Source organism: Chelonus insularis, unplaced genomic scaffold, assembly GCF_013357705.1.
Source record: "Chelonus insularis isolate UGA/USDA-ARS -01 unplaced genomic scaffold, ASM1335770v1 contig_146_pilon, whole genome shotgun sequence".
Lineage (NCBI taxonomy): Eukaryota > Metazoa > Arthropoda > Insecta > Hymenoptera > Braconidae > Chelonus > Chelonus insularis.
This window is the reverse complement of record NW_023276387.1, coordinates 1,419,682-1,436,036: the sequence shown is the minus strand read 5'-3', so window position 1 is coordinate 1,436,036 and position 16,355 is coordinate 1,419,682. Positions and strand designations below refer to the sequence as shown.

The following is a 16,355-nucleotide window of genomic DNA, read 5'->3' as shown; positions in this document are numbered from 1 at the left end:
ATTCAAATTGAGTTTTTATGAGAAATATTCCTTTTCTTTTTTTTTTTTTTTTACAATTCTTACATATATGTAACAGACCTCACACACGCTGTATATATTCTTTATTAATTTCAAAAGATATAATATTCTCTTTTCAGGATTGTATTACATATTTTTCTTTTGTTATCTACAGAACATTTACATCTTATAAATGTCACTCAAAACAGAAAAAATATTTTCATCAGATAAATAAAATATTTAGCATTCTTTTTTTTTTTTTTTAATTGGTTCTGAAGAAGAAGAAGAAGAAGAAAAAGAGGATGATCAAAAATTTTTTAACATAATTAATTATTTAATAAAATAAAATAATTTTTGTAATTGTTGGTAATATTTTTGTTTAATCTAACAAAAAAAAAATAATCAGTTTTATGTTAAAAGATTTTGTACAAATTGAGATGAAAAATAGAGAGAGAGAGTAAAAAAATGAATAAAGAATCGATATTTTAGTATTTAAGGACCAACAAAGTCTTTTTTGGATAAAAAGTAAAAACCCTGAAGGGTGTGTATATATGTCTCTATGTGCGATACATGGATCTTGATCGTGTTCGATCGTGCGTACACACAAGGGTAAAAAAAAAGAGACTCAATGGCACACGCCATTGTCCCTTTTTTTTATTTTATTTTTTTCTTCTTTTCAACTTCTCTCTTTCTCGATACTTTTGCCTTATTTTCTCTTAACTCTTGAAAACGTATTTTAGAGTCATTCAAAATATAAATCCATGATCAAATATTTGAATTAAATATAATTTAAATTAATTAATTATAATTAAAAAGTCTTGTTAATTGTTTAAAATCATACGTTTACTGTTATATAAAACAGTTGTCGATTGTCTTAAACAAATTATACAATTAAAAAATATACAAACAATAATGTCGAAGACTTAAAAAGTCCTTTTTTCAGTGTCATTAAAATTTTTTTTTCGTTCTCTTGTTTTTAAAATATCAATTTAATGTCCCGTTCTACGAGATAAAAATTATTAATCTGGTCAAGCATTTGTTTAAACAAATAGTCAGCAAAAAAAGTCATGATTTAAAAATCAATGTGAAATTGGAGACTTGTTCAACAAGATCCAAAAATGAATATTCGCACACAGTTATTCAGTAGGATGTATACTGCAAGGACTAAAGTTGATTTGAAAAGAAAACTGAGCTAGTTTCATCCTTATTGTTGTAAAAAGAACATTTTTGGAACAATAGTCCTTGAAATGACCTCGAATGGCCTAAAGAGAAATTTGCATGACGAACCAGAGCATAAATCAGTGTCACATTGAGTTGAGAATCTTTCTTTCATCCTCTTTTTCCTCCCTCTTTTCTAATTCTACTTCTTCTTGATTCTCTTGGATTTTTATTTAAGTATAAAAAAAAAAAAATAAAAGAGGAAAAAAAATGCACGCACTCAAGCGTTTTAATTTTATAAACTAATAAAAATTAAAAACACACAAATTACAACGATTATTCAACTTTTAATAATCTAATAAATTATTTACAATCAGTTCAGACTTGTATCGAAAGGAATTCGAGTTTATAACATAAAAACTACTTAAAAAATAAATGTTAAATGAGTCTACTTATACTACGAAGTAGGTTCAGGTTTAATCATCTTGGCAGATCGATAAATATCATGATGAGCACCACGACGTAGGAATAATGTTGTTGGTGATGCATCTTTAACATCAAGATCATCATCATCATCATCATGTAAAGTATCACTGCTAGGACTTTGGCTAAGAGGTGAATCACCACTGCTGTGGCTGTGAGAATGTGTCCGATGCATTGATAAGTCTTCAGGTTCTGTTTGTTCAGGTAAATCAATTGGAACATTGGCTAAATTTAATGGGAGATGAATTGGACGTGATTCCGTGGTTGCGGGGCTTGGAAGCCGATGCGACGGATGACTTTTAGCACGAAGGGATACCTCAGGATCAATATCAATATCAATATCTTCTTCAAGATCATCAGAAGTAACTGATGGTGATGCCATGTGTGTTCGGGATCCAGATGTACCACATTTGTGATGAAGTAAATGATGCCTTCGGCGAAACCTCATTTGGCAGTGTTCACATTCAAAAGGTTTCTCACCCTTGTGAATTAATAAATGCGCTTTTAACTGATTGGAATCACTAAATTTAGCTGAACATAATTCACATGCGTAAGGACGTTCGCCTGTATGGACGCGTAAATGACGACGGAGATTTGCTACTTGGACGAATTGACGATCACAGTGGCTACAGTGGTATGGTTTCTCACCTGTATGCAGCCTCATGTGTGTCTTCAAATGATGGTCCCGAGTAAATCTGTAAGATAAATAAAAAATTATCAATCATTAGTCTACGGTCTAATTATCAGATTAAGGAAAGAGGAAAAAAAAACAACTTAGTCATTACTTTTAGATAATTATAGAATAATAATCAAGTCATTTTCTTACCGTTTGTGGCATTCAGGACACTCGAAAGGCTTTTCACCAGTATGAGTACGTTCATGATTCTGCAATACATGTTTGTAGCCAAATGATCTTGAGCATACTCCGCAAGTGAATACTTTATCTCTTGAGTCTTTAACAGCCTCAGGACTGACAGATGTGGGCGGACTAGGTGGCGCCGTACCTTCCAATAGAGTAGGTAAACTCATTTCCACTTTGGTCTTTGGTCCCCGTTTTTTAACTTGATTTTTCTTCGTCACTCTATCAACACTACTGCTAACAATATTATTGTTATTATTTGTACTGCGTCTTGATGTAGATTTGGTGCTAAGTGCTGGTGATACTGAGCTTGGTGGTGATGGTGCGGCTGGTGGTGCCCAACCACCAAATAATGACATTGGTTGATTATGATGTCCATATAATGATGGATTTGATGCCGCTGCTGCTGCTAAACTTGCATGCAATGATACTGGCAGTCCTGCTGCCATCAATGCTGCTGTACGACTTGCTGCTAACAATTGTTGTGGCGTCAGCATTGATAAGCTTGCTGCGGCTGCCGCTGCTGCACCAATACGAGGAAATAACGACATTGATGTGTTATTGTTCAGTGGTGGAGACATTGATGATTGCTTCTCTGACTCTTTCATGTCGAATTGTTGGCCTGTGAGAAGTCCTAGAAAATCAAATAAATTCTAATAAATGATTCTGTTGATGATACACACACTAGAACTAAATGATTTTGATTATAAACTGATGGGGAATGAGTGAAGATGTTGCTTGACAGTATCATTAATTTAAGAAGAAAAATAAAATCTTCCATTTTATCCTTTAAAATCCCTTTAAAAAAATCCTTATTTCTCCTGTCACTTAGCCTATTTCTTAATCCTAACACTCCTTTACTCCATCCATCAAGATAATTTTTTCTACCCCGTCGGATGCTCTTATATTAGTGACAGTGAATCTAGATATATAATGCCTCGGTCATTTTCCAAGATTTTTAATCATAAAAAAAGAAAATCTAATCGATAGGGGCAGGTTTTCATTTCCTTGACGACACCCTTCTCCTTTGGGATTTTTTTGTCACCGAGTCACTACACAATCCCTTCGTTTCCCACAGCAACGTCTCTCTTGGAGACCGCCCCCAAATGTCTCTGCATCCTTATCACTAATTGGCTCCAATGATATTTTGAAATTTTCTTTAAATATTTGAAAAAAAAAAAATAATAACCATCAGCATGCCAACATTATTTATTGAATTAAAAAATTTAATTATTTAAATTTAATTTTTCCTAGTTATTTATAATTGTATCATTATTTCTGTTCCAGATATTATAACGTGTGAGAACCTAAAATTTGTTGTCCAAAAGTCAAGATTTGTTGATAAACATGAAGCTAAATCATCAATGTTATCAAGGTAATTGAAGTTTAAATTTGATTTATCTAAATGTTTTGATTGAATAGTATGGAGGATACTTTGGTGAATTTTATTCAACTAAAATGCAAGTAAATAAAAAATATTACCTGCGTTGATTTGCGCTTCTTGCAAATAAGAAAGTGCCATTCTACGTTCCGTGATTCAGAGAAACACTAAAACATTCCATCCACAAATATAAATCACGTTTTTCTTTGATACAAATCACTTTGTATATATTTCTTTTTTTTTTTCTTGCAATTAAATATAATATTATATAAATGCTTTTCCAGATAATTCACTTCACTTAATCAGTGAGAATAATATCACAATAACACACATAAAAACAAACTGTTGATAGACTTGGTTGATGTATAAACTTCAAAGTGTTCACGAAAATAATTTTTTAATCAAAAATTAAAACTAAAGTTTAAGAGTAGCAACCAAGTGTTATGTATTTCCGTCGATGTTTAATCGACGATCAACTAGACTAAAATGTAACGAAGTGTCTTCGGGCTGACCTAACCCAATACTAACTGTCAGCGATCGTGGGTTCTGGATAGTCAAACATCTCCCACTCTTATGTATTAATCCCCTACCATATTGGTTACAACCAATGACATCATGGCCCGCCAACTTCTTTAACGCAGGCTTATTCGTGTTGCGTTAAAATGGGAGGGCAATGTGGTGGATTGAAGAGGGAGAAAATCACCCCTCAGTTGAGAGTTGGCGCCAACTAGTGGGGCACAACCTGTTGGAAAGTAGTGGGGGATACTCAGGATATGAAAGAAAGTGAACTTGCACTGGATATCCCTTCTTTCTCTTTCATTCGTGGCCTTCCGTGTTTTTCTTCACTTTCTATTTACTCTTTTTCTTTTTATAACTAGGGTAGCTGCTTGAGTTCTAACGGATTCCTGATATAAATGTGATCAGACTCAAATTTAAATTCACGATTTTTTATTTTTTTTAAATTACTAAGAATTTTTTTTTCTTTTTCATTCTCTGTACTCTATGATATCAATTATTAAATATTTTTCTTCGGAAATTTTCTTGCTCACAGAATTTTTTCGTTGCTTTTTGGAGTTATTAAATAATTTTTTTATTCATTTATTTAACAATTATTTATCGAGCATTGTTTTTTTTAATGCAAAACATTAATTAATAATGTAAAAATGCAAAAAATATTTTGAGATAAAAAATAATTAGATGAATTATTGAATAGTAAAGTCTTTTAAATAATTATTAAAAATATATAAATAATTTAATAATTATAAACAATAAAAAAAAATGAAACCTTATGGTTTATTTATTTAGCTAACAATAAATAAATATTTTTATTAAATTATAAAAAATTAATTATTAGATTAAAAATATTTTCGAATAAATAAATGGATAAATTTTGAAAATAATTATTTAGAAATAAATAAATAATTTTAAAATAATAAAAATAATGTAAGTAATACCAAGAATGCATCGTCATGGTAAACATGAAAAATAAGATTAACAATACCCTCATCAGGATTAATTATAAATTGTGCAATAACTGGTAAAATCCTAATGCAAACAAGAAGGTGGGCGGTTTGTATTCGTAAACCATTAGTACAAATGCGAATTCATTTCAAAGTCCTAGAGGGCGTTACTGAATGATTATTGGCAATCATTATGACTTTAACCCTTGGGTGTTTGTCGAACTTTTACCTGCTACATCATCTCTTTTTCTATTGTTGTCAGGAGGTATTCCAAGGGTTAGACCTCAACATCAACCCTTTTTGGGAGCCAGAAAATTTGTAGGATTTTATACCTGAACTAAGCGGGCTATAATAAAGGGTGATGGTGCATTGCAGGTTAAAGGTTTTACTATTTGAATAAAAGCCGTACACATGTATTCATGTCTAATTTTACACAGTACAACTTGTTACTCATTCAGTAAATAATAGTGATCAGTAGTATCATTTATTTAATATTACTAAAGCTATTGTCGGTTGATATCAATCTTTGTTTATTTACATTAATAAATATATTTATTTCAGAGTAAATATCATTATAAGTAATTATTTTTTATTTAGTCTTCAATTGACATAAACACAGATTTATCATCATTAAATTGATAATAAAATAATAAAGCATTTAAAACAATTTTTTTTTTTTTTTTTATTATTGAATTTTAATTAACAATACAGTCATCATGTGTATCAATGACCGGTCCTCATCTTGAGGTCAATCACATTATGTCTGATTTCAATACTAGAATATTTAAATCATAAAAGTGTCTTATTATTGGCCCTTATTTTCGCCAACTCAATGATCAATAAATTTATGCTACTGACTGTCATTTTTGCCAAATAAATTTCTTTATAATTCTATGATTTTACCAACACACAAATATTATAAAGAGAATTAACAAATTTTTAAAACAATAAAAAATACAAAACCACTAAAATATTTTTTATCAACAATAAAGTGTAATTAAATTTATTCTAATCACAATTATCAATTATTTATAAAAATAATTCTTTATTGTAAACTATTTCAATCTAATTATTAATCTCTTGATGTATTTACTCCCATTAATAACATATCTATTATTTTATTATAATTTTTATTCAATTATATTCAATAAATATTTTTAATTTTTTTTTTCTTTAATTTAATAAATATTAAATTAAATAGAAAACTCATACACTTACTTGATTGAATAAAGTTCTTTTTAACCATTAATAAAATATTTTATTTTCAATATTAATAACAAATTAATTAACTCATTAAAAACACTAATTAACCCCTGAGTAAATTTTTTTTTCCTTGTGAATTAATTTTAAATGATTAAATTCCATGGCTTGGAACATCAATATTTATTTATCTGTTGAAAAATAAATTGATAATCCTTTAAAGGAAATTTTTCTAAACCATAACTGAATGTATTTGTACATTCTTACCCTTGATTATCTCATACACACGTTTAAGTACATTTCAAAGATAGACATTTCAATGTCAAATAAAGTGATATATATTTTTCGTAAATTCAACGCTTGTCTTTCCTCAATTTTCCTCCTTTTTTTTTCTCTCTGTTTATCATTTGGATTAAGACGATCACAAGCCTTGTGTATATAAATATGAGCTGTCGAAGCACTTTTATAGTTCGGTACATGTTCCGACGATTACCCAACATCAAGCGATAGTTGAATAAATAGCACAATAGAAAAAGGGGATAACTTTTTTCTTGCATTCTTTCGTATTTGTGAGTTGTTTTACAGATAAAATAAATCAATTTTTATTCTTTAATACATGAAGAATTTTTTTTTTTTACCCCAACTTACATGCACTGATAAAAGAGACTTATTACTGTTAAAAAACAATTTTTTAATTATTAATAAATATTTTATAAAAATAAAAAAAAAAGCCTTAATTATGAACACATTAGTGGTTTTATGATAAATAAATCTCATTTTATTGTAAAGAAATTCTTTTTAACACCTAATAAATATTTTTTAATAATTAATTAACTTTTTGTAATGCCACCTAACCTCAAATTAACAAAAACAGTCATATTTATCAAGTCGTCCTTTATAACCTCACTTTTTGCCTTATCGATATCTTTTATTAATTGAAATATTATATAAATATTTATTATTAAGAATCTCTCTCATCAGTGCCGTATTAATTAATAAAATAATCACGATTATTTTAAAATAAATGAGTATAGTTACAATTGATTTTAGTGGGCGTTGATCATCAATTATCATACGTTGATGAATATGTAAATATGTCAACAACTCAGTCTGGTAGCCAAGAAAATTTACGATCCCTAGAATTATGATGATTGCCTCTTTGGTTAGCTGGAAATTGAACGAAGGATTGTAAAAAAAAGTGAAGAAGATTTCTGTTTCTGGGTAAAATACAAGTTAAGAAGGAATAATGAAGACGAAAAAATCAATATCGTAGGCCAGCTTCTGGATTATTAGGAATTATTTTAGCACTTAAAGAAAATATTAGAGATGGAAAAATAACGGTAAGCATGAAGTGAAATGTTGCCCTCGTGTTGTCGGGTCGAGAATGTCGTACCTGATTATTTAAGCAATAAAAATATAAATCTATGGGTGGGTCTGGCTATACCTCAACCAACAATGTTGACTTTAGGTCACATTATTCTTGACAGTGTGTTTCGGTATGGACCAATGTCAATGGTAAAACTTGAAAGGCTGATTTAACAAGGGAACTATGACGGTACACGTCTTTTGGGCAAAACTAGAGCAATTTTACTAATTGCCTGGCAATACTACTCGTTCCCTTTTAACAGATGGACCGCTATGCCCTTTTTCTCATTATGTTTGCATCTCGAGAGTCGTAAAATGTACCATATTTTATTACTGTTGCCAAATGTTATTTCTGTCTTCCGGTTAATAAATTGTACTTTTAGTTATACTGTCAATAAATTTTACAATAAAAGTTTTACATTTCTTTTTTTAGTCGAGTTCATTCTCATGGCTAACGCAGGTATGATTTTTGGCGAGTTTTATTGGGCTACAGTTGCACCGTGCATTTGACGAAATGTGGAAGAAGTGAGAATTTATCACTTTCATGTGGGATGTATTATAGTGTTTAAGATCGGAAATTTCCCGCTCTATATGATGGAATTGGTTTTTTTTAAATGTCGACATTGGTTCGCTTACAATTAATTTTTAAGTGTAATTATCTCACGTGAGGTAAAAATCAAAATTTGAAAGAGACCATTTTTTATCAATTTTTTTGACGACTTCCGGTGATCAAAAATGGAATGTATTACAGTGTTTTAGATCGGGAATTTCCTGCTCTATACAATGGAATTAGAATGAGATTTTTATCATCATTAGTTTACTCACAATTAATTTTTAAATACAACTACTTCATCTCAGCTAAAAGCAAAAATTAAACAAAACTGTTTCATGTCTTTGCTAATTTTTTTCATGACTTCCGGTTGCCAAAAATGGGTTGTATTATAGTGTTTTTGATCGGGCAGATTCTGAACTAAACGTACATGGTCTTAAAAAAATTTTATCTCCCATAGTTTTCTCACTATTAATTTTTAATCACAACTACTCGACCTCAACTAACAGCCAAAATTAAACAATACTGTTTCATGCCTTAATTAATTTTTTTTATGGCTTCTAATGATCAAAAATAGCTCCCATGATAGTGTATAAAATCGGAAATTTCCCGCTCTACATGATACAATCATTGTTTAATTAAAAAAAATTTTTTTACTGCTCAAAAACGTGAATATGTGGACATAATCAATACCTTTTTAATCCATTTCATTTCAGCCAATAAAATAACTATCATTAAAATAATCATTGGCAATAAATCAAAACAAAACGTAAATTATTCAAAAATATTGTTGAGATCAGTTAAAAATAAATTACAATCATCATAAAAAAATAAAATGTACCACAAAACATTGAGCTCATGATTATTAACGTCATTCTTTTCATTTACATTATTTTTTCATTATCTTTATTAATTATAAATTTTTTTTTTTAATGTCTGTTTATAGAAGCCTCATTCAGAGTTAATATCACGAAGAAATTTCTTCATTTTTATCCAATCTGACCATCAATCTGACTGCAGGCATTCTTAACTAAAAAAAAAAAACAGATAGAGATGACAATCATCATCATCATCATTGGGTAAGTAAAAATAATTTTTTTTAATCACGAAAAAATTTTTTTTTCAACTTAATAAGTCTTCTATTATACTCAAGAATAAATTCAATCTATATCTCAACATTTTGGTATCTTTAAATACATTTTAACGTATTTATAAGCATCGTGTTATCGCGATTGAAATTTTCCTTTCAACTATTCTAATTTTTTTTCATCCACATACGTTAGAAAAATATAAAACGTTAATCGATTTAACTTTTTCATGTGTATTATTTCGATATTCTAAGAAGCTCAAAGTGGAGTTGGAATTTTTTTTTTTTTCTGTGGTATTTTGGAGTAAAATGTTGCCAAATGGAGCAAATCTTCTCTATATTGACTGAAAAGAAGAAGACTAGTGATTTGAATTGTTGCGAAAAGAAAAAAAAACAAATGAAATGACCTCGATAGTTGCAGATAGATTACTAGAGACGTTAAGAAAAAGAGAAAATAATAAAGCGGACGTCCTTCCTCCTAGACCAGCTGGTGTTTTTTGAACTAAATGTAGGGATAGACAGACTTGTACAAACCTATACCTAGACTTGATCCTTTTTCATCTACTCTCTCGTGTTCGTTTCTATTCGCACGCCACATGTTCGCCAAGTGGACTCTATATAGCATCTAAATTAATCTACAATTCTACGAAGAAAAAAAAATTTTTAAATAAAAAAAAAAAATATTGTGGATTAATTTTATCTTATTTTTATGCAAATAAATGATTAAATTTATATTGTTTAAAAAAAGAAGGGGGGGATGGAAAAAAATAAAGTTTATAAAATGGACGTAACAATGATTTAACAGAGCTGTCAATCCACTCAACAAGTTCAATGGTAAAGCTAAAACTACCCTAAAATTTAGTTGGCATCCGACGACATTTGAAACCCCAACATCTCCTTCCACCCCTAACGCGACCGTATATCGTTTGAAATACCGTACACATGATTTTCTTACCCTCCAACTCGCATCCTTATACTGTTAGTTTTGACTTTATATCACCTCTTTCCCTCCTCGAAAGCCATTCTATTTTTTTTTTCTGCATTTGACGTTTTGATCTCATTCCATTTTTCTGAATTTACTTTCACGCATTTTCTAAATCTTACGCTGTCACCACACTTTTATCGTAAGTGTGTGGTCCAAAAAGGTTCTTGAGATCACACTTTTCCCTCTCTACAAAATAAAACAACTCTCATATTTTTATTGTCATCAGTTTGGTTGTAATTAATGATTTAATCAACTCTCTAGCCTAATTAATTGACTGAAATATTTTTTTTTCCATCATCATTCTTTCAATGCTTCTGGCTGCTGATCTAGTGGACCAATAAGGCTTTTATGGTAGCTCACAAGATCGCCCTTTTTCCTCTCTACAAAATAAAACAACTCTCATATTTTTATCATCATTAGTTTTCTTACAATTAATTTTTAAAGCAACTGTCCTGCACAATTAAATGACCAAGATGTAGCTTTTCCAATATATCAATTTTTTGAAATTTTTTTCACCACTTCTGGTTACTGAAAGTAGAGTTTGAAACGACAAATTTCCCCATCTAGATGATAAAATCATGAGTTAAACTTATGAATACAATTCTCGGACTTTGGAGTGATTAATCGACACGTGAAGGTATTTTTAATTGATACCTAAACTAAAAATGTGAAAACATAAAGGTTATTGAACTCTTCAGACTCTTTCAAAAGACCAAAAATGGGTAATTAAATATCGACAATCGTTAAAATAAATACACTGTCGCATTATTCTAATGACACTTTAACGATTCTGACTCGATTATCTGTCAACATGCGATACTAATTATTCTATTTGTCATTTTTAGCTGTTTGTGTCATTGTATTACCAGAAAAATTAAGTACTTATCATGTTAAAAAGATTCCTCAAGTGTCGTTGACCCCAAAAAAATTCGAAAGCGCTATTAAAGCTGACTCAAAACCGATTTATCTAGAGTAGTCTCATGATTAAATTATCATTTATTAATTAGTTTACTATCATCATTCTATCATTTAAATTATTATTAATACATATAAAACTCTTTTAGAACAAAATAAATATTTTTTTTCTCAATATTAATATCTTTATACAAACATATTAATATTTAAAAGAATGCTAAAAATTCTGTCAATTTAATTGAAAAAGATTTTTAACCACAGAATAGACATCTAGATGTAAATAAGTTTTAAAAAAGTATATTTTATAGTTGAATACACCTTTTAGAGACTCTTCTAAAGTCTTTTACTTCTTTTAGCACATTGTTATACAGCTGTACCATCGTCCCTCGCAGATCATGCTTCATTTAACCACGCAAATATACAACTCTTTAATATTTTACCTGGCGTAGGTTGCACCAAATGCACTAATGGACACTGACAAATGGCGTTAGTCACATTTTTATACCACTTTTGTACTCTTTTGAATTTTTTTTTTATTTTTTATTCACTCTGACAGATCATCTCAAGTATAATTCGAGCTCAATAGACCACCCAAAATAACTAAGACTCCAACTATTTCCAAAATTCTCGAAAAAATAAATACTAAAGTCAGAACTTCTATTAAAGAAAGAGAGAGAGAAAAATTGATACTCCTTGAAGAGTGATTTTTTAACTGTATTTAATGATTTTATTACTAAATTTCAATTTTTGACGGTAAAATTACCGGTAAAGTAACCACAATTTTACTGACGGTCATTTTTCCATTTTAATAAGTATTTATATGAATTTTTATGACGCTAATAAATGGGAGAATATATCATAATTATTTTATCTTATTTTTTATTATGACTGCAATTTTAAAAGTTAATCTAAAAGTGACCGAAGACATTTTGACGGTCATTTTACATCTAATGAAATTTTATTAAAAAATAATGATGTATTTATTCTTTCTTTTTCGACATTAAGTGACGGTCATTTGAAAGTTAAATAACGTGTATTTTATGCTGGAATCAAAATAGACCGTCAAATTACCGAATTAAAATAAATTGTTTGATAATAAAATGGCGTTAAAGACAGCTGTGTAATGGATGAGAAGATAAAAAAAAAGATTTGAGAAATGCAGAAAAATGAAGAGTTGGTGGAAACACCCCCGAGATATGTTGGTCAACCCTCAAGAGCTGTGTAAAAATAGGGGATAAAAGTAGGGGGTGTGTATGGTGACATTGGATGAAGGGTGAATGTGTTTTGGGCCTCGATAGCTCTCTCAGCCCGCCTCGAATTACTTACTAACCCCCCTAACGTCCAATTCAACCCCTCAACTCACTTCACCCCCTTCTAGGGGGATAAATTTACCCGAAAATCCAAAAACCAAAGGGATTTGTCTCTCTGTAAGAAGAAGTGAGCCACATTCTATTGCGTAGGGGTTGCCACACAACTCCATTTCTCCCTACCCCTCCTACTACTATTTCTAACTCCATAACCACCCCTTTTCATCGTTTTTTTTTCTATCGATACACTATTTTTAGGGGTTTTCGTCATTTTTGCTTGCTTTCAGCTTGCTTTTTTTTTTTTTTTGCTTGATATAACTTCATTTTTGATTGAATCTGTGATCGTAGAGGGGTGAAATGAGATTGAAAGGGGTGAGTTGTTTAATTTCGATAGCTTTGGAAAAAAAAAAAAATTATTTGAAACAAGAACTTTCTCAATTCTTTATTAATTTTTTTTATGACTTCCAGTTGCCAAAAATGGCTTATCTTATAGTGTATGAGATCGGAAATTTTCCGCTCTATCCAACGCAATTATTGTTTAATCGATACCAGCATTAATTTACTCGCAATTAATTTTTAAGTGTCACTATCTCACTTGAGGTAAAATTAAGAATGAAATAAAAATTGTCTTAATTTATCAATTTGTTTGACGACTTCCGGTGATCAAAAATGGATTGTGTCATAGTGTTTCAGATCGGGAATTTCCTGATCTATATGATGGAATTGGAATTAGATTTTTATCATCATTAGTTTACTCACAATTAATTTTTAAATACAACTACTTCATCTCAGCTAAAAGCAAAAATTAAACAAAACTGTTTCATGTCTTTGCTAATTTTTTTCATGACTTCCGGTTGCCAAAAAAGGGTCATATTATAGTGTTTTTGATCGGGCAGATTCTGAACTAAACATACATGGTCCTAAAAAATTTTTATCTCCCATAGTTTTCTCACTATTAGTTTTTAAACACAACCATAAACCTTGAGCTAAAATTCAATTTTTTATTAACCTTTTTTATAATTTCCAATTCTCCAAAATATCTTCCCTCGTAGTGTTTGAGATCGAAAATTCTTTACTCTACATAATTCTACTGTCGATGTTACTCTACATTGAATAGCGATTAAAAAAAAATATCATTGTGCATTTTTTATCTCAAAATGATGAAAACTATCGAATTCAAATCATCAACTCATCGACAGTTGATTCACGAAATATTTTTATTTCTATTATCCACCAAACCTATGTCTCATTCTCTCGTGTGTCATTCACTTCACCATTTTTTCCTTTTTTTAAACATCTTTTTTACCTTACCTTTCTTCTCTTTTTTTCTACTCCAAAGAGTCTAGACTACTAGAGCAGATGCCGACACGCATGGTTGGTCAAACTTAATCATGTTTATGCAACACACGCGTGCCTAGAACTACATTTTTTCATCTCTTTATTCTCTTTCGATTGCTTCTATTCCATTATTATCATTTTGTCACATTTGTATCAAAATTTTGACTGAAAAAAGTTGTTCTTTAATTCTTGATTGTTTAATGATCATAATTATTGATCTAGTGGACCAAAAAGGCTTTTATGGTAGCTCATGAGATTGCTCTTTTCCCTCTCTTTAAGATGGAACAACTCCCATATTTTTATCATCATTAGTTTTCTTACAATTAATTTTTAAAGCAACTAATATCATTTTGTCACATTTGTATGAAAACTTTGACAAAAAAAATTTTTTTCAGCTAAAATTAATTTTTTTTCTTCAAAAAAAAAAAAATCCCTCCTATAAATATCTTAATTTCCTTTTTTCCTGAAAAATCATCACGATGACTAAGTCATCGTATTATGTGTAATTATCACGCGACATATGTCAAATCCTTTGTTGAGAATGCGAGGAGAAAAGGATAATAATAAAAAGGAACAAGACTGTTAACTCTGAAAAAAAGTAGTGTTAGATTTGAAAATTATTCTAATCTTAAAATTAGATGTTTGGCCACGACACGTGGCTCAGTGATGGTGTGATGGAGGCTTCTTTCTACGTAGATTCAAGCTGGAGATACTAAATAGTGCGGTGTGCTATGGATAAAGTAGATCTAAGGCGCGTGGGTGATTTTTAAATTGTTCTTTTCTTTTTTTCTGGGCGTTGGATGGTTTATTTATTTTATATTCACACTTACACCTGCTTTTCAAGGTGTGAAACGCGTGTTAATTAATCATTTGTTTCTTTATTTATCATTTTTTGTGAGAAAATTAGAATACTCTATTCGAATTTCAATTAATAAATTTATTAAGTCAGTTAATAATTAATAGATTAAATTTCCAGTGATATTACAGTCTAATTTTGTCTTAATAATTTTTTATTTTATTTATTTAAATTGTAAAGTCTTACAACAGAAGCTAATTATTGCCCTACTGGAGTCTTTAAAGTAATTAAAATAAAACGTTTATTTGATAATAAAAATAATATTTGATAATTATTTAATATTATATTTATTAATAATGTTTATTGATATTTTTTATTTATAAAAATATCTGATAATTAATAGATATAATAATAAATTAATATATAATATAATGAATAATAATAAAAAATGATAATAAATATAATTAAATAAAAATTAATAATAATTAAATATAATAAGTCGAATTTTTTATTTAATAAATAAGAATTTAGTAGAATATAAATAAAATATTTTTATTAAATTAAAAATTAATTATGAATGATTTATTATTTATAATTTATTCATTAAAAATTATGCTTATTTTTGTTTACACTGTTATGTTTATTAAATAAATAAATTAATTAACTAATAGAATGCTAAAGATTATATTAATTTTGTAATAAAAAATATTTTTTAAAGGATCAATTTTATTTTATTAAATATAAATAATATTACAACAAAATAAATTGTTTATATTAGTGATTAAAATTCATTATATACATATATGTAATAATAATGTATGAATTTTATAAACAAAGTAGTAACTACAAAGGCATTGCTTGAAATTAACATCTCAATTAACAAAGAAAGACAGTGTTCTACAAAGATTAGATAATAATAATATTAGATGTAGTGATGTTTACATTTGTCTGTACGTCTGTTTACCTTTTTAATATAAGTGGGGGCTCTAGATGTTTATTAGTAGTCAGATTAATTTCGAATGACTCATAGGAGTCATTTAAGTTTAGTGTGAGGATCTAAATGTGCCAAACAACGGATTCTATCAAATATATTTTCTTCTACAATCCTTTAATACAAAATTTGTACTTACTTTCTAGCAATTTGGCTTTTAAACAAGTAATTATAATAATAATCAACTAATAAAAATAAAAATCATTCTTAATTAATCATAATAACAATAAATATTGAACTAAAAATATCAATAATTAATTTTATTTATCATCAATAATTTTTTAAAATACTTTCCTCCATTTTAAATCAATTATTTATAAACAAATGATGCCAAACAATTGTTTTAATTGCAAATAATCAACGACACATATTTTTAATAAACTTGTGATGCTTTTCTGAAGTCAAGCAATTGTTGGACAACATTATTCAGATGTTGGTATTGTTAAAGGATTTATTTATTAATTTAAATAATAAGAAAAGGTC

At 28.8% G+C, this 16,355-nt stretch overlaps 1 protein-coding gene and 1 long non-coding RNA gene across 2 annotated transcripts in view; one reads left to right on the top strand and one right to left on the bottom strand.

The window, feature by feature from the left end:
• The window catches only part of LOC118063652 (uncharacterized), a 56,011-nt gene that overhangs the window by 4,616 nt on the left and 35,040 nt on the right, over positions 1-16,355 (top strand). Inside the window, exons 3-4 of the long non-coding RNA XR_004689940.1 lie at positions 3,785-3,872; positions 9,400-9,532. This is a non-coding gene — a long non-coding RNA (uncharacterized lncRNA). The remainder of the gene's footprint in view (positions 1-3,784; positions 3,873-9,399; positions 9,533-16,355) is intronic.
• LOC118063617 (protein krueppel-like) lies at positions 22-4,404 on the bottom strand. Its single transcript, XM_035077700.1, has 3 exons — positions 3,980-4,404; positions 2,465-3,131; positions 22-2,333 (listed from the first exon to the last, which is right to left on the bottom strand). The coding sequence occupies exons 1-3, from the start codon at positions 4,017-4,019 to the stop codon at positions 1,613-1,615; spliced, it is 1,428 nt and encodes a 475-aa protein (XP_034933591.1). The 5' UTR covers positions 4,020-4,404; the 3' UTR covers positions 22-1,612.

Bases quoted from the DNA above. Each gene is read 5' to 3' on its own strand.
- LOC118063617 (XM_035077700.1), bottom strand. From the start codon at position 4,019: ATGGCACTTTCTTATTTGCAAGAAGCGCAAATCAACGCAG. The intron at 3,132-3,979 runs GTAATATTTTTT...TTGATTTTCTAG, and splicing joins AGAAGCGCAAATCAACGCAG to GACTTCTCACAGGCCAACAA. The intron at 2,334-2,464 runs GTAAGAAAATGA...TTTATCTTACAG, and splicing joins TGTCCTGAATGCCACAAACG to ATTTACTCGGGACCATCATT.